The 26148-nt window shown below is 44.6% G+C and overlaps 1 protein-coding gene across 1 annotated transcript; it reads left to right on the forward strand.

Annotated features, from left to right (window-relative positions):
- The first annotated feature begins 11928 nt into the window (after nucleotides 1-11928).
- On the forward strand, nucleotides 11929-15175 carry PNRC2 (proline rich nuclear receptor coactivator 2). The gene is made up of 3 exons (XM_044286795.1): nucleotides 11929-12112; nucleotides 13109-13294; nucleotides 14077-15175. The coding sequence occupies exon 3, from the start codon at nucleotides 14095-14097 to the stop codon at nucleotides 14491-14493; it is 399 nt and encodes a 132-aa protein (XP_044142730.1). The 5' UTR covers nucleotides 11929-12112; nucleotides 13109-13294; nucleotides 14077-14094; the 3' UTR covers nucleotides 14494-15175.
- The last annotated feature ends 10973 nt before the right edge of the window (nucleotides 15176-26148 follow it).

A 26148-nucleotide genomic window follows, 5' to 3' on the forward strand; every position in this document is an offset into this window, starting at 1 on the left:
CAGCCTACAGCACGGCATGGTGTGAGTTTTAGTTTTACAACAGCTGGAGGGCCGCAGGTTGAGCATCCCTGGTCTATAGGGAAATTTCCCTGTGGGAAGATACCCAGGTGGCCGCCTGAGTCCTCCTTAGTTAGCCTAGTCAGGTAAGTAATGATCTGACGCTACCAGAGTAAATTAATGCTGGGAGTGTCAAGTAGTTATGTACCTGGCTGGCAACCACAGATGCCCTACTGATTAATGAATTCAGCTGTATTACCATCCTGAGCCAACTGTGCCAGAGTGTGGCAGCTGGCGCTGACCACCACAGAGGGGCAACTTGTGAGGAGGCATTTTGTGCTGCACTGTGGTTTTTGATGCTGCTCGGGCAGTTTATTGTGTTTCCACTGAGGCATTTGACAGTGATGGGGCAGTATTTTGTACCGCAATATGGTATTGCTGGCCCACATACTTGTGTTGGCCCTGCCTTCTGTCAATTTGGACCCGCCTACAACATGGGGCCACGTTTAGAATTTTTTCCAGGGCTACTTTAAGTTCCCAGTCCGCTCCTGAAGTTATATTACAAAAATGGTTAATATCACTGCCCCTACACATTACAAAAAAAAAAAGAATGACCATTACACTTTAAGCTGGCCATAGATAGTGGAAATTTATGAGCAGATCCACCAATAATCCAATGGCATACACAAAGGATAAACTGATACTAGACGGGTATAGTAGCAAAATATACATATACTTTATTAGACAATACATAAAAGAGTTGATTATATGTGATGTGTCACATCAGATAAAAAGGTGGACCACACCTGAGGGGACATAACATAGTTACATAACAATTAAGGGAAGAGGGCAATGGGGCTACCAAAAAGCTAAGATGTACAACAAACGCACTGACTTATGCGGATGTCACAAATGTCCAGAAAAAGTGAAGATGTACAGTATATATCCGAACATATACACATATATACACACATATAGGACAAGACCTGTCTTATACTGTATGTTAAAGATGTCACAAGTGTCCACAATTGTGCTGGTATACACGTATATATCTCCACATAAGAGGCTGCCAGTGCACCAAAAACTAAAATCCCAGCTCGAGACATACACGTGTATAGCGACTGGTCACTCAAATGGTCCCATCCACTTGTGATAAAGACTAATGTCTAAATCTCAGCAAAAAAGTGCGTATGTGCATAATATCATCTATCATAGAAATAGAGAACCAAGTCCTATAGACATGCGTGAACATATATGTATATATCACCTTGAAAGCAAATAAGGTTACTGCCAGTGCCCTAAAATAGAGCCATGTATAGAGGCATATACATATACAAAAATATATACAGCAATCGACCACCTAAATAACTGTGTCTACCAAGTGAAGTCAAAGATCACAGAGATCGACCCCTGCAGCAAACACAAAGGGAACTAAATTGTATCACAAAGACATTGGTTTACAAAGCAAAGGGTAGCCACACGCTATGAAATAACATACCCATAAAATGAAAGACTGTCCAACTCAGGGGAGCCACGTACCCTGACGCGCGTTTTGGCTGGAGGATGTGAGATGAAGGCATTGTGGACACTTGTGACATCTCTAACATATAAGACAGGTCTTGTCCTATATGCGTGTATATATGTGTATATGTTTGGAGATATACATCTGCACTTTTTCTGGACATTTGTGTGTGACATCCGCATAAGTCAGTGCGTTTGTTGTACATCTTAGCTTTTTGGTAGCCCCATTGCCCTCTTCCCTTAATTGTTATGTAACTATGTTATGTCCCCTCAGGTGTGGTCCACCTTTTTATCTGATGTGACACATCACATATAATCAACTCTTTTATGTCTTACTATACCCGTCTAGTCTCAGTTTATCCTTTGTGTATGTGTATGTACACTGAGTGGGTACGTTACTATAGGGCACTCTCCATCACATAGGATCACTAAATTCTGTGACTGTTGGATTCCAATAATCCAATGAGCATAGGGTTGTTAAAACATTATCTCAAAACATATGTTAAGCGGAAGATGAGATTGGACAGGGTGGAGTTTGTTCAATTTTACTGTTCCTTGCTGGTTTTAAGTACATTTTTACTGCAGGGTTTCCTAGGCAAAGTCAGTTGTTTGCTGGGGGCGGCAGGAACAAACCCGGGGGAAATAGCTGATCTCCCAGTGGACGCATTCTGAAAGGGGTTGTCTATGGTAAAACAACCCCCTCAAAAAAACTCAACATCTAACAAACGCAGCTCTTGGGCAAACGGAAGGTGTTTCAGACCGGTTTTAGTCATTTCAAACCTGTACTACAGGGTAGGTAGGATTACTGAGTACCAATGTTCTTCTGTATCATGACAATATGCCACAAAACTTATTTAAAAATAAACTATGTGGGTATGAAGCCTAGTTGATCATAGGTTAAGGGTGGCCACATTCAAAATCCTACAGCAGCGATGGCGAAACTTTTAGAGACCGTGTGCCCAAACTGCAATCCAAAACCCACTTTTTTATCGCAAAGTGCCAACATGGCAATTTACCCTGAATACTACAGTCCACCATACTGTAGTATATCTTCCATGTACTTTATCATTTAGCTATAATAGCCTGCCTACATTCAGTGCGCTGCCTGTGCTGTTCATAGTGCGCCCTGGGCTGATGAATGGGTGCGGGTGCTCACAGAGAGGGCTTTGAGTGCCGCCTCTGACACCCGTGCCATAGGTTCACCACCACTGTCTACAGCTATCTCTCCCAGCTCCCCAATACACATAACTGCTTGGCTCAGCCAGAATGGAGAGAGGGGAGAAAGCTGCTGCCAGACACCTCTGGAGGATGCTTCTCTCCCGAGAGAACAAAAGGATTATCAGAAAATATTCATTTCCCCTCCCCACACACAATACACTGGTGGCCACACCCGATATTCTCTGTAGGTTTGGCCACAATACACTAACGTATACGGGGGCCTTAATAGGTGTCACCCAATTTGTGGCTTGCATTTACACAATTAGATACAACAACCAACAGAGAAAATTAGAAGTTTTTTTAATAAAATTATTAGCCAATAAAAGATGCATTTGACACAAAATATGGATGCCTGTCTCTGTCCCGTCACACAATATCGTGATTTTTCCATAATGCTTCCTTTGTTGGCTGAATTCATTTTTCCATCACTTTGCACACTGCTCATTTCCATTTTCGACCACCCTACAATACATCAGCTGTGGCCGTGCTTGCACACTATAGGAAAAAGTACCGGCCTCTCTGGTGGTTGGGACCGTGGGAGGGCACATAGGCTGGTGCTTTTTACTATAGCGTGCAAGAACGACCACCACTGATGGATTGTAGGGTGGTCGTAACCATGGATACGTGCAGCGCATAATGTGATGGAAAAATTAATGAAGCCAGCAATATGGACAATAACACTACATTATTAAGTGGCTTGTAATAACATTCTCTAAATGCTGTTTACTGAAGTGAGACAACCCCTTTAAGGGCCCTTTACATGAGCCGAGAATCTGCCAGATAATCACTAATGAGCGTTCATAGGAATGCTCGTTACCAATTATTTGGCGGTTTAAAGGTGGCAACTGATTACCCGATGAATGAGCGACATGCTCATTCATCGGGTAATCGCATCATTCATGCAGTCACAAAAATCATTGCCAGCCACAGATCATGCTCTCTAATGACGGTCTGCTGCCGGCAAACAATGAGTCTGTATGGGGATGAGCAATGGCATTGGCGATCACTCTTCCACATACTGTGGAGGAGATCGCTACATGTAATTGTTGGGGTCTCCTTCAGTGACAAGCAGGCGATTGCCATAAAAAACGCTTTCTTCCCGACAACTGCTAGGAAGCTGTCTTACATTTAGAAGCGGCGTTGGATGCTTTGATATAGAGGCCGGCACCTCTACATAACTTTGGCGATCCACCTCCAGCGCAGAAGATCCCGTTCTTAATAAATGACCCCCTAGGTGCCCAAAACACAACATTTTGGCTTAATATGCTTACATTTGGTTTCACTTTAGTTTCCTTTAAAAAAAAAAGTTTGTGTAAGGGTCCATTCACACGTCCGTTTTTTCTTTCCTGATCTGTTCCGTTTTTTTGCGGAACAGATCAGGACCAGATCAGGACCCATTCATTTTCAATGGGTCCTGGAAAAAATCGGACAGCTTCCGTTGTTCCGTTCCGCATGTCCGTTTAAATATAAAACATGTCCTATTCTTTTCCGCAAAATTCGGATCCTGGTACAATACAAAGTCAATGGATCCGCAAAAAACGGAAGACATTCGGATGTCATTCCGTATGTCATCCGTTTTTTGCGGAATCCGTTCCTGGAAACACATAACCATTTTTTATTTTTTTTTCTATTTTTTTTTCAAAGAAATCCAAACAACTTTATTTGATTATTGAAATGTATACATGTTTCCGTTTTTTGCGGATCCGCAAAAAACGGATGACATACGGAAACATTTTCAGGAACAACGGATCCACAAAAAACGGACCGAAATTCGGATTATAGAAAAATACTGACGTGTGAATGTAGCCTAAGGCCTAGTTCACACGAACGTTTTTTTTTGCGAGTGTACGGGACGTTTTTTTGTGGTCCGTATACGGAACCATTCATTTCAATGGTTCAGCAAAAAAAACGGAATGTGTTCCGTATGCATTCCGTTTCCGTATTTCTGTTTTTCCGTTCCGTTGAAAGATAGAGCTTGTCCTATATTTGCCCGTAAATCACTAGTCGTGGCTCCATTCAAGTCAATGGGTCCGCAAAAAAATGGAAGACATACGGAAATGCATCCGTATGTCTTCCGTTTCCGTTCAGTTTTTTCTGAACCATCTATTGAAAATGTTATGGCCAGCCCAATTTTTTCTATGTAATTACTGTATACTGTACATGGCATACGGAAAAACAGAACGGAAAAACGGAAACACAACAGAACTCAAAAACGGAACAACGGATCCGTGAAAAACGGACCACAAAAAACAATAAAAGCCATACGGTCGTGTGAACTAGGCCTTAGGCCTAGTTCACACTACCGTATGGCTATTTCAGTGTTTTGCGGTACGTTTTTCACGGATCCGTTGTTCCGTTTATTGTTTCCATTTCGGTTCTGTTTTTCCGTATGGCATATACAGTATACAGTAATTACATAGAACAAATTGGGCTGGGCACATTTTCAATAGATGGTTCCGCAAAAAAAAAACGCAACAGATACGGAAGACATACGGATACATTTCTGTATGCATTCCTTTTTTTTGCGGACCCATTGACTTTAAAGGGTTTCTACCACTTAGGCGTCACATATTTGGCTGTCAGACACTAGCGATCCGCTAGTGTCTGCTCTGGCCAACCATCCTAATATAATTGCTTTTGGGACGGTGGTTTGGCTAAAAAAACTACTTTTATTAATATGCTAATGAGCCTCTAGGTGCTATGGGGGCGTCATTAGCACCTAGAGGCTCCGTCTACCTTCAGAAACTGCCGCCGCCGAGCGCGTCCCTCCAGCCCGCCCATCTCCTCCTGAATGCGATCCTCGTATGTATTCTGCGCATGCGCAGTGAATGTCTGACCGCTTCCTTGCTCAGACATCTCCACTGCGCCTGCGCGATGACGCCATAGTGCTCCGAGGAACAGGCGCAGTGGAGATGTCTGAGCAGGGAAGCTGTCAGACATTTACTGCGCATGCGCAGAATACATACGAGGATCGCATTCAGGAGGAGATGGGCGGGCTGGAGGGACGCGCTGGGGGCGGCAGTTTCTGAAGGTAGACGGAGCCTCTAGGTGCTAATGACGCCCCCATAGCACCTAGAGGCTCATTAGCATATTAATAAAAGTAGTTTTTTTAGCCAAACCACCGTCCCAAAAGCAATTATATTAGGATGGTTGGCCAGAGCAGACACTAGCGGATCGCTAGTGTCTGACAGCCAAATATGTGACGCCTAAGTGGTAGAAACCCTTTAATGGAGCCACGGAACGTGATTTGGGGCCAAATATAGGACATGTTCTATCTTTGCACGAAACGGAGATACGGAAACGGAATGCAAAACAGAAAAAAAAAACGGTAGTGTGAAAGAGGCCTAAAGCTGACAACAGTTGTCAGTTATCTTCCTCAGCTTCTCCTTGAACAGACAAGTAAGCAGTTGCCAAATACCTCTAAGGTCTCATGCGCATGACTGCATGTGTTTCTTGGTCTGCAAACCCCAGATCCGCAAAACACGGATACCAGCTGTGTGCATGCTGCCATTTAAAAAAAAATTAAATCGTCTATAAAGTTTTGTGGGCTGGGCAAACAGATGTGAACAGCACACAACGTGCTGTCTGCATTTTTGCGGCCCTTTGAAATGAACGGTTCCACATATGGCGGTGTACATAGGGCTTCCGTCAGTAGGAGGTTAGAGGGTAAGCTTCCTAAGCTCAGAGACACTGGATTGTAGATGGAAACCACTGACAAATATGTCTTTGACCAGCTCCACTGGCGTTGGGCTTGCCCTCAACGATTTAATATGAAAGCTGGAGAACCCATTTAGGCCTGCTGCACACGAACGTGTGCTGCCTGTTGCCCTATTGCGGACCGCATTTGCGGATCCGCAATACACAGGCGCCGTTCAGTGGGCATTCCGCATCACGGATGTGGACCCATTCACTTCAATGGGTCTGCAAATCCGCAGATGAGGAATGGTGCGGAACGGGACCCTACAGAAGCACTACGGAGTGCTTCCGTGGGGTTTCATCCCGTACTTCTGTTCCGCAAAAAGATAGAACATTTCCTATCTTTTTGCAGAACAGGTGGATTGCAGACCCATTAAAGTGAATGGGTACGCGATCCACTGCGGCTGCCCCACAGTTGGTGTTCTTGCATTGCGGCCCGCAGCGTGGCCATGGAGCGCACACGTTCGTGTGCAGGAGGCCTTAGGCCAGGAATCAGGAGTTGCATGAGGACACACTGGGGCTTATTTATCAATGTGCCGAACATGTAAAGCTTGCATAAGAGGGCTGCAGGCGCATTGTGCCATATTAAACAGTAAGGGTCAGTTCACATGGCTGATTTTCAAAATACACGTGTAAAAAATCAGCACTGAATCCAGACAGATTTTTACGTCTCAAAATTATGAACGTTTTTAGGCAGATTTTTTACTTCATTAAATTCTATAGTACTTTTCCCACAAGGGTTTTTGGCGCGTTTACGAGCGTATGTCCACATCTCAAATGGTGCGTTATATTCTGCTACCCATTAATTTGAACGGGAAAATCAGCGCTGAGTCTACCCCAAGATAGGACATGCTGCTTCTTTTTTACACGTGTAATAAATAAGCAAGTGCTGCTTCCTATTGAAATGAATGTTTTGGAGCTGATTTAGAGGCAGAAACGGTCCAAAATCAGCGCCAAAAAACTCTGTGTGAGTTTTTATGCATTCAAATGCATTCTGAATGGAAAAGGATCCCCTCGGAATGCATCAGTTTGCCTCCATTCCGTCTGTATTGCACTTTGGAGTTCATCTGAAACTGAGCCAAACGGATCTGTCCTGGCACACAATGTAAGTCAATGGGGACGGATCAGTTTTCACTGACACAATAAAAAACGAATCCCTTCTCCATTGACTTTCAATGGTGTTCAAGACAGATCCATCTTGGCTATATTAAAGATAATACAAACGGATCCGTTCTGAACGGATGCAGATGGCTGTATTATCTGAACGGATCCGTCCATGACTGATCCGCACAAAACGCGAGTGTGACAGTAGCCTTAGGCTGCCTGACAGACAGGCAGTCAGACAGTAGGTTATGCTATAAAGGTCTGATGGGTGTGGGTCATACGGCTAGGACCACCATACGGGGTCCGGTGATCTGGCTGTGAAGACAGACATGCATTCTTTGCCATCTCTATTTCAGTCTATAGAACAGGCATGTCCAAACTGCGGCCCTCCAGCTGTTCCAAAACTACAACTCCCAGCATGCCTGGATAGCTTACAGCTGCTATAGAATATGCAGAGTGTCTTTGTCTATATAATCTCTCCTTGTACCGAACATAAGCAAACCCACCACGGCCATGTCCACACCCATTTATCAATCACAGCATGGGGGGGGGGGGGGTGACTCCTCAATCACCTCTCGTCTTCCTTGTACCGAACATAAGCAAACCCACCATGGCCATGTCCACACCCATTTATCAATCACAACATGGGGGGGTGACTCCTCAATCACCTCTCGTCTTTTTTACCGCCAGGCTGAGGGCAAGCCCAGGCTTGTGCTGTGCGTGGAGGAGATCCATTCACATTCACCATACAAAGAAACTGTAGCAGGCAGAATACTGATGTCATTTACAGCTCAAAGGTATACAAGGTAAAGGTATTCTCCCCTGTGGGCTTCCTGACGGGTCTTATACTGCACTGAATAGGTCGTTTAGATGCATCTGGCACAATACAAGAATCCGCTGTCTGGGTCACTATATATTTTTTTTCTATTGGAAGTGCTGTCCATTTCCTTCTAGAGATATAGATATATATATATATATATATGTATATATATAGAATAAAAAACCAGACTGCACTCCAAAGAATCTTCAGTGAAAAAGGATTTATTCACCCATAGGGTGGCACAAGCGACGTTTCGGCTCTCACATGAGCCTTTCTCACATGAGCCTTTCGAAAGGCTCATGTGAGAGCCGAAACGTCGCTTGTGCCACCCTATGGGTGAATAAATCCTTTCTCACTGAAGATTCTTTGGAGTGCAGTCCGTTTTTTTTATTCCGTATCAGTGGGTAAGCACCAGTTACCATACTCGGACAGTGCACCCGTCTTTAACTCTGTTTTTTTGCTTGGTGGTGCTGCTAGTTATTTTTTCCTTATATATACACACAGAAACATAAGCTCATTTATTGGCTGAAAATGAATAAAACAGAATGAGGCATTCAGTTTGCATCCGCCTGTATAATCAGGCCAGTGCAAATGAGCGCAGATGGATGTGTTCTCGTCCATTGGCGCTTGCACTGTCCATATATCGGTACACGGACAGTGTAATGCATAAAGGCTTACAGCTACTAAGATAATTGTGTCCTCAGTCTCACTTCTATCATGTAAATGAGGCATTTTATATTTGTCTGGTTTATATATTCAAAGTAATCACCATCTACAACCCCCCCCCCCCCCTGTAAATGAGGCATTTTATATTTGTCTGGTTTATATATTCAAAGTAATCACCATCTACACCCCCCCCCCACTAATTGTGCCAGTGAGGTGTCTTTTAAAGGGGTTCTCTACCTTTTTCTTACTGATGATCTATCCTTTGGGTAGGTCATCAGCATTTGATCGGCGGGGGTATGACACCTGGGACCCCTTGAGAAGGCAGCACTTAGATGCCATGGTAACTAATGAGCCTAGCATCTAAGGGGTTAAACAGCCTGATCTGAGACGTTGGGTTGCCTTCGCCCGCGGCAGATTTTGTTGCAGAATTTTTCTCACCTGAAAATCATTTGAATGGGCAGCAAGCACATGGATTTCTGCAATAAAGTGAGAGAAGCGTCCTCGCAGAACTGGACTAGGCCACGGTCAAAAGGTAAATTGGTGGTCACTAAGGGCCCCTTCACAGGAAAATGCTACATACAGTGCTTCTCCGGCCGGCGCTATTTAACATCAGGTGTCATCAGTGATGCAACGGATGAATGATCCTACAGAAAACGACGTGGTCAGTTCTAGCTTCTGTTTCTGCTTCACGCTGGAGGGTAACTGAACCGGATCGCCGGATATTTTGTAACGCAGAGGGTGAAATCTGCAGCAAATCCACAGAAAAAGCCCTAAAAAAAAAATCTGCATGGTCGGCGGATTTTTCCAGCATAGATTATGTCCCGTGTGGACAAACCCGTCACTTGAGGTGACCACAGCCATCTCAGCGCTCTCATTGGGGTCACATCCATGCACTTCCTGCAAAACATTGCAATAATTTCACGTAAACCCATGCTCAACCTGTGGCCCTCCAGCTGTTGTAGAAACTACAACTCCCACCATGCCCTGATGTAGGCTGATAGCGGTAGGCTGTTCGGGCATGCTGGGAGTCGTAGTTTTGCAACAGCTGGAGGGCCGCAGGTTGGGCATCCCTGGTCTATGGTGTCGCACTGTGACATTTTGCGACTACAGTCCATCCAAGTTTGATTTTTGTGCGACTATCGTTATGACACATGTGGCAGTATAGTTGTGGGACAAATGTAATTGTGTAGATGTACCCTAAACTGGGGAATGTGTAATGCTTCCTTTGGGCTCATGCACACAAACATTTTTTGCGTTCCGTGTTTTGATTCCGTATACGCAACCATTCATTTCAATGGGTCCGCAAAAGATGCGGACAGCACTCTATGTGCTGTCTGCATCAGTTGCTCTGTTCTGTGGCCCTGCAAAAATTATGAGGCATGCCCTATTCCTGTCCGTTTTGCAAACAAGGTTAGGTATTTCTATAATGGGCCTCCTGTTCTGTAAATTGCGGAAGGCACACGGGCGGCATCCTTTTTTTGTGGATCCGCAAAAAAAGTCACTGTCGTGTGCATGAGCCCTTTCTCCAGTGGTGGCGCTACAGTCCTGCCTAGTTCCCCTGAGGCCTCATGCACAGGACTGTCTACCGTTTTTACAGATCGGGCACACCCTCACATTTATTGTGGATACCTAACGTGTCTTATTACTGTCCGTCTTGCAGATGAGAATAGTCTTTTCTACTGATGGGAGTGAGCATACACAGAAGGTATCTTTATTTTGCGGATTTAAATACGTTACTGTGTGCATTAATTCTAAGATTTATAGAGGATTGGTTGGGGGTCCCAGCAAGTAAACTGTTAGGCGCAACGGGGGCTTCTGCAAAAAAGTGAAAAAATGTCTAAAGTGGAAACACTAGCCTGTGATTTGTGGCGGTATAGTTAAGGGTACTTTCACACTTGCGGCAGAGGATTCTGGCAGACAGTTCAGTTGCCAGAACTGCCTGCCGGATCCGGAAATCCATATGCGAACAGATAGCATTTGTTTCCGGATCTGTCTGACAAATGCATTGAAATACCATATCCGTCTCTCCGGAAAAACAGATCCGGTATTTAAAAAAATGTCCGCATCTTTAAAGGTCTGCGAATGCGCAGACCTGGAAACTGGATCCGTTTTTCCTGAACACTTGGTACCGGATCTGGCATTAATACATTTCAAAGGAAATTAATGCTGCATCTGGCATTTTGGCCGGAGAAAATACCGTAAGAGTGACTGAACTGATGACATCCTGAACGCTTTCCATTCAGAATGCATGGGGACAAAACTGAAGCGTTTTTTTCCCCCCTGTTATTGAGACCCTGTGACGGAACTCAATACCGGAAAACTTTAACGTTAGTGTGAAAGTAGCCTAATATTGTGCCTTATAAATAATTATTTCAGTTCTTCCCTCCCTAATCTTCGCCCCCTCATATATTACCTACAATAAGCGAATAATCAATGGGGGAGATTTATCAAAAGTGGTATAAAAGAAAACTGGCTTAGTTGCCCAATTAACCAGTTCACTTTACGCCAGTGTTGATAAACCTCCCCCAATAACTTTTCTTACAGCGCCTCCATTAAAGTCTGACAATACAGCCACCATTTTCAGCTACACCGCATGATCCCTGCTTTCCTTCTTCCACCCTCCACCCCAGTGCTTGTCTCCAGGCGGATGTCGCAACTCGGCGCAAATTTCTCTCCAGTCCCCGGACTTTGTTTTGCTTTCTCCCCCTCCCCCTCACACAATAACAAGCGTCGCGAAATGGAAACAGTGGGAGGAGCCAGCAAGCAGAAGTCCGAATCCGCACCGCAACAGGCGCCACTCACGGAACAAGCGTCCTGATTGGCAGCCCGGAGATCCCCCTGCTCCTCTATTGGCTACGGCGGGAGTAGGCGGAGATAGCAATCCCTATTTTGTTGCTCAGCTGGGAAGGTCGCGTCGAGAGTTGCGAGTCGGACACGAAGGGAGACAGTGGAAAGCGCTGACGAGGGGGACCGGGAAATCCCACTGAAGTGTGGAGTAACTGTCCCTTTACCCGTCCGGGAGTGTCTGTGTAAGTTCACCGCCGCTGAGGGGAGACAAACCGGGAGCCAGTTTTGTCGAAGGAAGTCTTGGTAAGTTGTTACGGGCGCCCCTCCTCCTCGGTCGCCATGTTGTGCTTGGTCTTTGTTCCTCTCGGTTGCTTGCGCAATCTAATGTTTTCACCCCTTTGTGCCCTGACTTTCCAAAGTCGTACTCGGGGAAACATCGTGGGTGTGGGGTCCCCCTTGTATCATTCGCTGCATAGTGACTTTGTGTATGTTGGTTGTGAGGCTCCGTGCTGGCTGTTGGAATAGAGACTTTATATAGAACATGGAAACAGCTGAAAAATGATAAAAATATCTAAATGCTTTTTGTGTGTGTGCGTATATAATATATCGGTAGAGATAAAAAAAAAAAATATATAGATATTTTAATCTCTCTATCTCTATTTTATATTTCTCCTTTTAGCGCATTAATGTAACACTCTAGTGGTGTATGAGTCTATAACCCCTCTTGCTCCATATGCCCAGAGCCATCGGCAAGCTATTGTTTACATGGCTGGTGTGATTCCATTGATGTCATGGCTCTGCCCAGTTTGGTGGTCAACGTGATCAGTTCTCCAAAGTAACGCCCCCTCCCTTACACTGGGTGTTTATTCTCCCCCCCCCCCCCCCCCCCCCCCCTGTAATCGCTTCTTTTTATGAACTTTCCTTTGTGGATATATCTTTAGCAAAGATATTGTATATGGAGTGTGAATATGTTCAGGGATGTCGCATAGGTGAATAAAGGGTCCCACTTTTCTTCACCAAATGGATGTGCTGCGGTGTCATAAAAAAAAAAATATATATATATATATATATATATATATATATATATATATATATATATATATATATATAGTATATGCTAATTGACTCTCTTCTAATGGCTTTTGTCATCATTGTGATGTTCAGCTCTGCTGTGTATCTGTATTCTAAAGTATTTTCAGGAGCTGTATGTTTTGGCATGTCTTGCGCTGAGCTCCGCACGTAGCCTGCCTCTAGCTGCCCCTCCCCCCTCTTATGTATTTTTTTTTTTTCTTTGCACAGACAGCTGTACAGACTTCTTGCTATCCCCCGCAACTCTCTGCCAAGGGGATTCATGTTGGTTTTGGATTTTCACTGGCCGATGCACAAACAGTCTGGCAAGTGGCAGAGTGGATCACGGTGGGTGGAAGAGTCCTCATTACATCTGAGACCTGAAGGAGTGCAGACGTTTGAAGGATCTGCTGCAAGGTAACTGCTGCTGGAGGTGACAAAGGGATTTTGGGCTCTGTATTCTGGGGGAGATTTCTTAAAGCTGGTGTAAAGGAAAACTCAGATTATATCGGACATGGTGGACAGTGATAGGATTAAAAGATGGTAACTGCGGCTTCCCCTTGGTGGTAATGGCTTTTTACCTTGCTAAAACCTGTAGCTTGCAGCACTTGCATTCCCCGTGAAATGACCATTCTGGAGCACTTTCTAAGAACGGTTTTACAGTTTGCCACCCCTCCTAGAGTTGTATGGGTGTTCCCCATGTCACAGGGGTGTTCTTATAGTGCATGATTGGGCAGGGACACACCCCTAACTGGGAGTACCCAGTTTTCAATGTGCATACATTTCTAGAAGGAATAACAGATATGGCAGGGGAGCTGATGGCTCCTACTTAACTTCGTTGCTTTGTGGTCCAGCTGCATTATCAGATCTAGATAGAATTTTATCTACTAGGGAAATTATGAACCAATTTTAAAACCCTCTCCATGTCTGAGTATGCCTTTTTAATTTTTATTTCTGTGAATCATTTTATGGGGGGCTCTGGTGGGACAGAAGTCTGCTCTACGAGAGATTGTAATGTGATCCTGCCTATGACATTGACCGTTCCTGTCAGGCTGCTCAGCCATATGTGGTATATGAAGGTGCTGGGGCGGAGTGAGGTGTAAATAAAGACATCACATTAGGGCCGGCTTATGGTGTAGAATATGCTCCCTTGTTGTAAATGGTATAAGTTTGTGCTGAGCTTTTTCTTTTAATTTCAGGTGACATAAATTTTCAAGATGGGTGGAGGTGAGAGATGTAACATTCCTGTTCAACAGTATAGACACGCAGTCGGCAAACAGAATAACCGTCAGAAGTTATTTGAACGAAACAATCAGAAGCTGAACACTTCGCATTGTAAAGACAGAGTTCGTGGTCCAGCATGGCAGGCCATGCAGAACAGAGTAATCAACAATAACCTTTCTGCAAACCAGAACTGGAATTCTGGTTTTCATGGATCCAAAAACCTCTTGAGTAGTGAAGATAGCAAGAATTATGCTGGTGCCAAATTTAGTGAGCCACCGTCACCAAGTGTTCTTCCCAAACCTCCAAGCCACTGGGTGCATCTGTCTTGTAGCCCAGCCGAGAAAGAATTGATGTCCTTCCAGCTCAAAACACTGCTGAAGGTCCAGGCCTAAGCAGCATGACCAAATCTATACAGCATTTACAGATGATTGCAGAGTAGCAAGCTGAAGACTGTCATAACTTGTTTTTGGGGACTTTTTTTTTATACATATATTGCATCATTAGGCACATAAACCAATATGAACTGGCTCTGCCTAAACTTGCTCAGGAGCTAGACTGAACTGAATATCTGGAGAAACTTCTGTGAAGCCTCCTGCATCACAAGCACTTTTTTTACCGCCTGTTTTGTGCATATCTCTCTGAACTTGCATTCATCTGCTCAAACAACGTTGATGCAATACTTTGCACTTGACATAAAACTGTGAATTCGGTGAAGGCTAGCTTGGAATGAGTAGCATTGTCCAGCTAGCCTTCACATGAGCTCCATTGTTTCTCAGTATCTGTACAGTCCGGATGGATGACTCTTCATCCATCTTTCTCTTTTTCAGTGTCTGTTAATACAGACTTGCATTGGTCTAGCATGTACAAAGGCTTAATCTTGCCCACCTACAAGATGCTTTATTTTTCTGCCCCTGATGCCAGGAATGTTGTGGTTAGTTTGACTAGGGGTCCATTCAGATGTCCGTAGTGCATTGCGGATCCACAATACACCTGGCCGGCACCCCCATAGAACTGCCTATTGTCTGCAATTGCGGACAAGAATAGGACTTTTTTTTTTTTTCTTCTAAATGTGGAGAGCTCATGCTGTGCTCTCCGCATCCATTCCATCCCTGTAGAGAATGAATGGGTCCACGCATGTTCTGCAATTTGTGGAACGGATTTGGACCCAATATACGGATGTCTGAATGGAGCCTTATCCTCCCCACACTGGTTTACTGAGCAACTGTTTTATATTTGATAATTATGTGCCAATTGAATTGCATGTTTGCACTGCCGATGACTGCCAAAATCTGGAACACAAAGTGGGTTTTAATGTGGTCCCTGGAAAACTTTTTTTTTTTACTAACTGCTTTCTATTCCATGCTGGTTGGCTTTGCTTTTGGTGGCCTTTCCAACTTGAATTTGACACAATTTCCATGAGATAATGGCAAACTTATTTATTTTTTATTTTTATTTTTTTATTTTTTTTTTCTCTAGACCTAGGCAACATTTTAAAATGAGCACTGACCCTAAAGTGGGAACCATATCTGTAAAGTCTTTCCTGGCCTGAGGTTGACTTACTCTATCATTTTTCTAAAACTGCTGCTTGGACAACCATAACCGTTGCGTTCAACGTGAACTGAAGTGTAGTTTTTAGATTTGGGGCTCACTTTAACCTTTTGCATGCTAACAGGCATTTAGCAAAACTAAAACAAAACACTAAATGTTATATACCGGATGCTCAAAATTTGTGAGGCAGGTTTGAGCTGAGTGATTACCAATCCATCTGTGTTCCGGCTGGAAACACTTCATGTAGTCCATGTTTAACGCCTTTACCTGTATCCCCACCCCCGGACACAATCATCTGAATTGCCTATTTGCATGTACCCATTTTGGGTCCATGTTCTGTCTGGTTGAAACTAGGACAGCACCCAAACAGTTTGCTTGCCTGGAAGCATTTTTTAAATATATAATTTTTATTTTTGCCCCACCACCACCACTTGTATAATAGCGTTTTTTCTTTTCTTAGGCCTCTTGCACATGACTGTATGGCTTTTTCAATATTTTGCGGTCTGCAAAAAAAAGCAATTACTTCCGTGTGAATTCCGTTTTTTATGGAGCAGCAGTCCTACCCTTGTCCGTTATGCGGACGATAATAGGACATGTATCTTTGAACAGAAATGGAACACATACAGAGCACCTTCCCTTTTTTTTTTTTTTTTTGTGTGGAGCCATTGAAATGAATGGTTCCGTTTTGTTATGACCTCTTCAGTTGCGGCTCTGCAATGATCTTAATGCTAATGTGTAGTAACTAGTACTTGGCAGTTCTGTAAATACCTGTAAAAGTTGTAGCATATGTAAATGAAAGCAGGAGTGTCTGCGGAGATAAAGTATTTTTTAGTACAAACTGCTGAAAGTAGTCATGCCTAAGCCATGACTTCAGATATTGACTATTTTGGTAAAAACACATACGTATGTGTGTATACGAGTGTAGCCTTTGCACAAAGTGCCAGTATAAATATGTACACGTTTTCGTGTTATCAGTTGTAACTGGTTCTGTAGTGGGATTGGTGCAAATGAAGCATTTAATAATTTTATACTTAAATCTAAAAAAAAACCTTAAAAAAAAAAGAAGCTGCTCAGATCTGACAACATTGTTTTTGTATAAATAGATGTATTTTTTGATATCTTGCAGGCTGAGTCCTCCCACTGCTCAGTCTCATTGTGACACTGTAAATAGGTATGTTAGGGTAAATGGAGTATATATGAAATGTTGCTCAGATTGCATGAGCTAAACCTGAATTGCACTGTGGGCCTTCATTCCATGATTTTTGGAGTATTCTGCCTCCATATCCGGGGATTGACCTCTGACCCTACGAAGATGGAATAACACGGAAAGCCCAACTTGACTGCTCTTCTGTTTTCAACAACGGCCTTACCTCCTTGACCCGGATTCCTGTTTTTCAGAAGACTGGACATTCCTCAAACTGCTCCCCTAAAATGGATATCCATTTGAAAATAACTTGCAGGGTTAGCGCACGAGAGTGAGAATTGCACTGTACTTTCCGTAGTAGCTTATGGTAAATGTCCTACGACTGATGTTGGTTACAAAAGACTTTGTAAAGCGTGTCTAGATGTGAATTGTGGTTTACTAACAACTTCGATGCACAGGAAGTGATCCCATTAGAACACGATCCAAAGGGATTTATTCCTTTTCTTTTGAGCATGTTTGACCATAGCCGTAGTTGGCTTTCTGCACGAAACCTGTGGAAGCAGTATTAAATTTCCAATGCTTTAAAGGGGGTTGTCTGGGTTTAGAGCTGAACCCGGACATGCCTCCATTTTCACCCAGGCAGTTGCCCTGACAGGAGCATCGGAGCAGTTCATGCTCCGATGCTCTCCTTTGCCCTGCGCTAAACCGTGCAGGTCAAAGCCATTTTCAGGAGAGGCTCTCCATGGGGCTGCCAGGAAGCCTGGTGATGTCACTGGCACTGATGGGCTGGCTTTAGTGCTGCCCTAGCCAGTAAAATGGCTAGGGCAGCACTTAAGCCCGCCCATCAGAGCCTGTGATGTCACCGAACACACTGCCGGGCGGAAGCTTCTGTCTGGCAGTGTTATTGTAAACAAAGAGCCCTCGTCCTGCATGATCTAGCGCAGGGCAAGGGAGTGCATTGGAGCATGAGAAATAAGGGTGACAATTAAGGGCATGTCAGCTCTGAACCCGGACAACCCCTTTTTAATTGAAAATTTATAATGGGAGAAACTAGTAATTGTGCCTGCTATGTTTGACATGCTTATGCCACTTATTGTATTACCCCAAGGAACCATTTATACCTCTTTTTAGACTTAAAAAAATATATATATTGTTTTCATTGTGCAAGAAAACAGGGGTCCTATTATGAAATGCATATTTTAAGATAAAAAGCAGGCCAAGAGGATGGAGCATGGTATGTGCACTTTAAGGCGTGTTGTGGAAAAAGCGCAGTACGCACAAAGTGTATGAGGTTAGATGATTCTCATGTACACTTCGCATTTTTTTGTTCCGTGAGGCTTTAGAAACCTGCGGCTCTTTTGTGTGGATTTTTACCCTTTTTCAATGCAAGAATGAGATCTGCACCAAAAATCACAAGCAACGCATGTGGTTTTTGGTGTGGAATTACTTAGAAATCTGCGTATTTTCTTTTTGTAAACTTGTAGCCGAATACTGACAATCTCGTGCTTTACCAGCGGGCGGCCGTCTGCATTGGTACTGCTAAGAGGCTGCTTCACCGGCAAAGGATGTTTCCTCTTGACTTGGTAACCTGAGTTTTTTTTATTTTTTTTGTATCGCTGATCTATGTTATGGGCAAACATTTCTTGAATACTGCTGTGCTGTATTCGCTTATTCTGAAATTTGTTACAATGTGACCTGTTTGTAAAATTCATCTATTTATACATGAAGAATGTGTCAGCAGCACTTACTGATTATGTGAATTATGGAGAAAAAATTTATTGGATTGGCATTGTTTTACACTTATACCCCCTGTACTCCAGAGTTCTGTTACAAATCCCATACTGAATTGGCTTATAAATTTCAAGCAAAAAAAAAAAAATTTAATTTGGAAAAAAACTAATAAATTAACTTCCCCCCTAAATGGAGTTTGTGGTATTTTTTTTATTAAGCTGCTGTAGAGTTCGGATGACGGTGGGTAGGTTTGCATCAGTTTCCCTCTAACCGTTGCTGCTACAGTTCTATTCAAGCATTATCCACATGGTTTCCGTCATCCACTTTCTCGAGTTGGTTACTAAATGAATATATTACAAGTTTTACACTTGGCACAAACAGCTGTGAATATCATCGGCACCCACACCCTAGGGCAGTGTTGGTGAACCTATGGCACGGGTGCCCTGAAAAAAAAAATCTATGGTGTACTGATATGCCTTAGGCTTTTCCTGCCCTTCATCAGCGCAGGGCGCACTATGGACAGCGCAGGAAGCACAGTGAATGCAGACAGGCTATTTTAGCTAAATGATAAAGTACATGGAAGACATACTGTAGTATTCAGGGTAAATTACTGTGTAGGCACTTTGTGATAAATATGTGGGTTTTGGGGTGCATTTTGGGTACTCGGTCTCTAAAAGGTCCACCATCACAGCCCTAGGGTCAACATTTATAGGAATTTAACGGGGAGAACTCCACACAGATGTCCTCTGGTTGCATTCGGACCCCAGTGCTGCCCAGTGACCTCTCCACTGATATAGATATTCCCCATATTCTCCATTTGGCCCGGATGACTCCAGTAGAAATAAAGCTCCCTGTTCCATTCCATCTTGGTGGCAAAGTATCAAAACTGTCCCTAGTGTAAAAATAAAAGTCCCATGCAGGCTGCTGTACAGGCCACTTCTGTCACAGTTCAGGTGTCTCCTGGCTCAGGTGCTCCCAATGACATCACCATACCACAGGCAGTTGCAATGATATCACATTGTGGTTGCCTGTGCCAGAGGTCACTAACGACTGTACAAGTGTTATAGTTGCTTGTTCAGGCCATTTTACTCCCTGGAAAGTCTAAGGCCTCTTTCACACAAGCGAGTTTTCCCTCACAGGTGCAATGCTTGATGTGAGCCCATAGCACCTGCACTGAATCCTGACCCATTCATTTTAAATGGGGCTGTGTACATGAGCTTTTTGTTTTTTCCACACATCAGTTCTGCGTTGTATGAAAAACACAGCTTGTTCTATATTCTGACCTAATCCGTCACGCTTGTGTGAAAGATGCCTAAGGCGTACCAATACGCTTTAGACTTTTCTTTGCCATTCTTCAGCACAGTGAGCACTTTGAACGGCAAGAGCAGTGATGCTGCTGCCTGAAACGACCAATTAAAAAAAGCTCCCCACAACAAGGAGATTTGGCATTGGTTGGTTTGGGTGGCTGCCAGAGGAATACAGGTCACTGCAGCAGGGGGTGCTGGAAGGAGGAGGGCTAGCTCCCAGGGTTGTTATAGTAAGGAGAGCTGCCCAAGGACTCTGGGAAACATGGCAGTGGTGGAGCAGAAGACTACAGCCAAGGCATCATGCTAGACCTGTAGAAGAAGGCGTCAGCGCAGGGTGTAATGTATGTGGGATCATTACACACTGCATCACATACATCACACATATATGTAGTACAGTGAATGCAGGCAGGATATTATAGCCAAGTGGTAAAGTACAGGGAAGATCAGCCATATCAGACTGTACTTTATCACTTGGCTATAATTGCTTGATGTTAATTAGACCAGAAATGGTCTAATAAATAGTAAATCCCCACTTGCATCACTGCTATATGTTGTTCTGCTCATCTAACAGAGCAGAACAACGAAAATAACGGAAGTGCTGGATTGGGCACGTAAGGGTGGGTTTTTCCATATGTTCAACATACACAAAGAATATGTTAACTGATGCCTCATGACAGATGGTTCCAGTGCAAAGAAAAAAAATATATTTTTATATATATTTCTGCAGGATGGGAAAGTGTATTGTGCCACATTTTTCCATCCTGTGAAGTCCAGCAAAAAAAAAAAACATGGGCTATATATATATAGATTTACAATTGAACTCTATGGTGATGGATGCCACAGTATGGCATCTGTCTGAGGCATCTTAACATATATTTTTTTGTAGCATTAAATATATGACAAAAATGTGATGTGAACCCCGCCTGACTAACAGGGAAGAAGCTGAACAGGGCCCCTCCCCTCACACACCCCAGTGGTTTCCTGTCCCTACAGGATGAAGGTGGCCAGTCGATCGGACCTCCTTGTGGTCTCCTTCCTCCTGGCGCCCGAAGTACACAAACAAAAATAGGGTGGGAAATTTGTGTGCTGCTGTTAGGACTAAGGGAAAACAAATTTACGTTAAAATTAACGCTTCCCTTACGTCCTAACCAGCAGCACAAGTGGGGACCTAGCAATTATTTAATGAGAGGGCGGCACTGAGAATGGTACATCCAAATGCCACTCCCTCAGAGCGCCTAGAATCTAGGCGGTAATGCTTCATAAAAGGTGCTGAGGGAGCTCCAAGAGGCTGCAGCACAGATTTGTTTTAGTGGGACCAAACTTTTCTCCGCGTACGAAGTAGATACTGCCCTTGTAGAGTGGGCAGTGACAAAGGATGGAGGAGCCATCCCCTGGGCAAGAAAAGCTTCATGGATTGCCTCTTTTACCCATCTACTCAGAGGGTTTAGAGGCCTTTAGTTTTCCCCGACAAGGACAGCAGGAGGTGTTCGGATCTTCTGAAGTCCGCAGTTCTGTTCAGGTAGATTCTGAGATTTCTTAAATGTCCAAGGAATGGAGGGTTTCTTCCTCGAGATGAGGGAGAGGGACATAAAACCGGTAAGGTGATGGTCTAATTAGTATTTCTAAATGATGGTACCTTGGGGACAAAGGTCGGTAGGAACCTCAACAGAACTCTGTCCTGGAGGAAGAGGGGATAAGGCTCAGCGGCCGCTAAGGCCTGCAGTTCTCCGATCCTCTTGGCCGAAGTTATGGCCAGTAGAAATGTGACCTTCAAAGATAAAAATCTATGGTCCACATTTTCCAAGGGTTCAAAGGGGGGGTAGCGCCCCCCCCCTCCTTCAGAACCACAGATAAATCCCATTCAGGGATAGGTCTCAGGATTCTAGGTTTTAGTCTTTCGGCTCCTTTGAGGAACCTCCTGAGTAGGGGATCTTGAGCTAAAGGTCTGCCTAAACAGGCAGAAAGCGCACTGATATGAACTCTGAGCGTTGACGGGCTTAGACCCTTGTCCAGGCCGTCCTGCAGAAACTGTAGAATAGCTGAAAGAGGATGATCTGAGGGTACAATCTCTTTATCAGCACACCACTGAATGAAGATCTTGTATATCCTTGAGTAAGCTTTGTTTGTAGACTCTGCAGAAAGCCCTCGTAGGGACCTGTCAATCGCCAGGCTGTCAGATTGAGTTTCCTCAGATCTAGGCAGGGGCCTGTGTCCTGATACACCTTGTCCTGCGTTAGGGGAAATCTCCAATATGTGCCCTGACTCATCTTCATGAGCTGGGTGAACCAAGACCTCTTCGGCCAGAATGGTATTATCGCAATGACCGGGGTCTGGTCTTGCTTGATTTTCATCAAATACCCTTGGTATCATGGAAATTGGAGGGAATATGTAAGCCAGCCTAAACCTCCATGTTATGGACAGAGCATTTATCGCCAGAGGATTGTCCTCCTTGTAGAGGTCGCTCTCAAGTCGCTCTCTGGAGTAGCCCATCGGAGAGTGATCTCGGTGAAAACATCTTTGTTCAATGACCATTCGCCTGGAACTGGCAGATCCGACTCAGCCGATCTGCAACTACGTTGAGATTCCCTCTGATGTGAACAGCCAAAAGGTGGGATAGACTGGTTTCTGCCTGTTAGGGGTTTTTCACAGGCAGGTTTATGATGGTTATATGATGAGGCATCAGACCTCCAACTCGTAAATATTTCCCTGTGCAATGAATATCTGGTTTGCTTCTGATCAGGAGATATATATCAGCCCAGACTTAAGTTAGGTTGTTAAATATCTGAAATCTTTATTTCCCAGCACATATTTATAGGGCTTATTGGGGGTGGGCACATATTGTCTCTCAAGATCCAATTGGAACCATCCTGGTAGTTCTTAGCAGGCCTTTGTTAAACAATACTGGTATCTGCTATATACAATACATGAAAAGGTTATTTTACATTGAACAGGTTTTCTCTACATGCTAATAAGTTGAATAAGTTGCTGTCATTGTATGTGAGGTGAGATATTAAATAGCCTTTTGTTCAGGCAGGCTGCTATTGTGTCCAGAGGTTTTGAGATATGTTAATTTGAGGTACTGCATTCCACAAGAGATGAGACTTGTATAATATATGTCTAATCTGTGATGTATCAAAAGTAAGATTATGAAAAATCCCTTTCACTGCCCAAGCAAGAATTAAACAAACTTCCTGGAGGAGAGGTTGAGATCTTGTGCCTCCCTGTCTGTTAATGTAAGCGACTACCGTCGTATTGTCCGAGCGGACTCTTACCGCCTTTACGCGGATAAGAGGAGCAAAGTGGTAGAGAGCGAGACGAACTGCTCTCAATTCACTCAGATCGGATGAGAGAAGCCACTCCTGCGGACTCCAGGTACCTTGTACTGGATTCTTCTCCAGATGGGCTCCCCAACCTAGAAGGGAGGCATCTGTGATCGACATGATCCAACAAGGTTGAATCAAGGACCTCCCATCTGATAGGTTCCTCCACCACCTGAGGAAGGAACGGACTTCGGTAGACAGGGAGTGTGTCTTGTCCAACCCCTTGGGGTTGCGATTCCAGACTGCTAACACTTCTTCCTGAAGTGGATGTAGGTGCCATAGGGCCCAAGGAACTGCTTCCGCAGATGCAGACATGTGGCCTAACATCTTCATGAGTGTTCTGATGGACACCCACCGAGGTGCCATGAGGAACTGCGCGTCTCTTATCACTCGATCCTTCCTCTCTGGAGAGAGGGAAAGGGTTATCTGTTCGGAGTCTACAAGAAAACCCAGAAACATCCTGGAAGTAGATGAAACTTTCTCCGATTTTTCCCAATTTATGAGCCAGCCCAAGCGCTGAAGAGACTGAAGAGCCAGCTGAAGATGAAATAAAAGAACATCTAGAGTGGCGGCTTTAAGAAGACAGTCGTCTAGGTATTGCACGATTTATAGCCCTAGAAGCCTGAGTTGGGCGACAACCGAAGCCACAACTTTTGTGAAAGTTTGGGGAGCGGAAGAAATGTCAAAAGGCAGCACAACAAACTGGTAATGTTTTACCACCCCTCTTATGGAGACAGCAATTCTTAAAAATCTCCTGTGAGCTGGGTGAATGGGGATATAAAGGTAAGCATCCTTCAGATCTAAGGTGATCATTAGATCGCCGGGGTTTAGGATGCTGATGAGTGATCGAATGGTCTCCATTCTGAAGCGCTTTGGTCTTATGAACAGATTTAGGTAACGCAGGTCTATGATCATGCACCAATCACCCGATGGCTTCGGATTAGAAAAACGAGGGAGTATACTCCCAGCCCTTGTTTGCGAGGAGGAACTTCCTCTAGGGCCCTTTTATTTAATATAAAAGGAGGACAGAATGCTCTAAGACTGTTTGGTCTGGTTTAAACAAATTTCTCTTGGGGAGATGACAGAAAATCTATTTTGTACCCCCACATAATTATTTCTAGGACCCGCTGGTCCGGAATATTTTGCAGCCAGGCCTGCTGAAATAAACTCAGACGACCTCCAACTGGAGGGGAACTCAAATTCTGAGCATCGCACAGACGATTTGGAGGGGAAGGTAAGTGGGAGAGTCCGCTTTACGGTCCTTTCCACAACTGCGACCCCGTCCGCACGACTCCTGTCGTCAGAAACCTTGAGGGGCCCTGGGTTCTAGAACTTCTGGGCCTACTCCGGCCCGAAAGGATTGTTGGGGGGGGGGGGAGGGACTTCCCCTTTTTATCCACCAGGCTCTCCATTATCTTATCCTATTCGGAACCAGACAGTCTTCCTGGTTCATATGGTAAGCCACACAGATTGAATTTGGAGGCATTATCGGCAACCCAGGGACACAACCATAGGGGCCGCCAACTGGCGGAAGAGAGAGCCATGCATTTGGCGGCTAATTTCAGGTGCTGGGTGAAAGCGTCACACAAAGTCAGTTCCAAGGAGTAAGGTCTTGCACTGGTCTAGCACATCAGTTCTGGAGACTCCAGATTCCAGGTCGGACTGAATTCTGAGAACACGGGACCGAACAAACTCTGCGACTTCTGAGAAAGCAGCTGCAGCTGCGGAATAGCTGCGCCTCAGAGTGCACTCGGCCCTCCGATCTAATGAATCCTGAAGCTTCAGTCATCAGAAGGAACTAAGGTCCTCTTAGACAACTTGGAGATCGCAATATCGACCTTCGGAGGCGGTACCCACAGTTCTGATTCCAAATCCTGGAGAGGAAACAGTTTAAATCGCTTCGTGAGAACTGGACCTTCTTCAGGATGCTTCAATTCAGTTAAAGGGGTTATCCCACTTTGCGTTTTTATACTTACCTGCTGCCTCCGCGCGTTCACTTCCTGGATTCAGGCTGGGGGCGGGCTTCATCTTGATTGAAGTCTTCTCCCGGCCAGGCCGCTCGCTGGACTGAACGTGCACGCCGCCGCGCATGCGCAATGGTGACTTATTTCTGGCCAGTATAGTACAGAGCCAGCGTGCGCGTTCGCAGCTCTGTACTATTCTGGCCGGGAAGAAGTCACCGTCGCGCATGCGCGGCAGCGTGCGCGTTCAGGACAGCAAGCGGCCCGGCCGGGAGAAAAGAAGGAGTCTTCTGGGCAAGCGCGACAATCGGGATTTTGGAGAAGAGCGGTGGCCGTAACCAGGGGAGACAGAGTCACAACAATAAGGTAAGTGGGGATGACTTTTATCCTAATCGGTGGGAATTGGTTAATCAAATATATTTACAAAAATGATCACTGTCAAATCATTAACAGATTTAACAGTGATCATTATGATGGGATAACCCCTTTAACATAAGCTTTTTTAAATCTTTATCCACTTTAAAGGCCCTTGGCCCCTAGAGGTGGAAGGTGGAGCTTCCCCTTGCTCAACATCATGATCCCTTGATCGGATGGGGCGTACAAGTCTTTGCGTCTCCTCTGCAGGAAAAAGATAAGTGGCATCATCTTCATCAGAAGAGGAGGAGGAACGGTCTTCAACCGAAATTATGTCTTCAGCCATGGGTACAGGACCTGGCGATGAAGCTCTGGGCCTCTTAGAAGAAAGGGCGCTCTTGATCTCCATAATGGAATTACCCATGAATGCCTTCATCCAGCTGAACATGTTACCCATTGCGTCGGAGGAGGACAGCATAAAGGACACCTATTGAATTCATAGGAGTCCGGCATCGGCATCTCGCAGTTGGCACAAGTTAGGTGCTTCTGTTTATGGGAGGATTTCCCATGCTGGTCACCATTGGAAGACGCCATCTGAAAAAACAACTTGGAAAGTAGTTTAGAATAGACTCACTGCAGGCAGAGAGGGCGAGTCTGGCGTCTGCTGAGCTTTTATAGCTAA

The sequence above is a fragment of the Bufo gargarizans genome, chromosome 3 (assembly GCF_014858855.1).
Source record: "Bufo gargarizans isolate SCDJY-AF-19 chromosome 3, ASM1485885v1, whole genome shotgun sequence".
Taxonomy (NCBI): domain Eukaryota; kingdom Metazoa; phylum Chordata; class Amphibia; order Anura; family Bufonidae; genus Bufo; species Bufo gargarizans.

Bases quoted from the DNA above. Each gene is read 5' to 3' on its own strand.
- PNRC2 (XM_044286795.1), top strand. From the start codon at position 14,095: ATGGGTGGAGGTGAGAGATGTAACATTCCTGTTCAACAGTATAGACAC.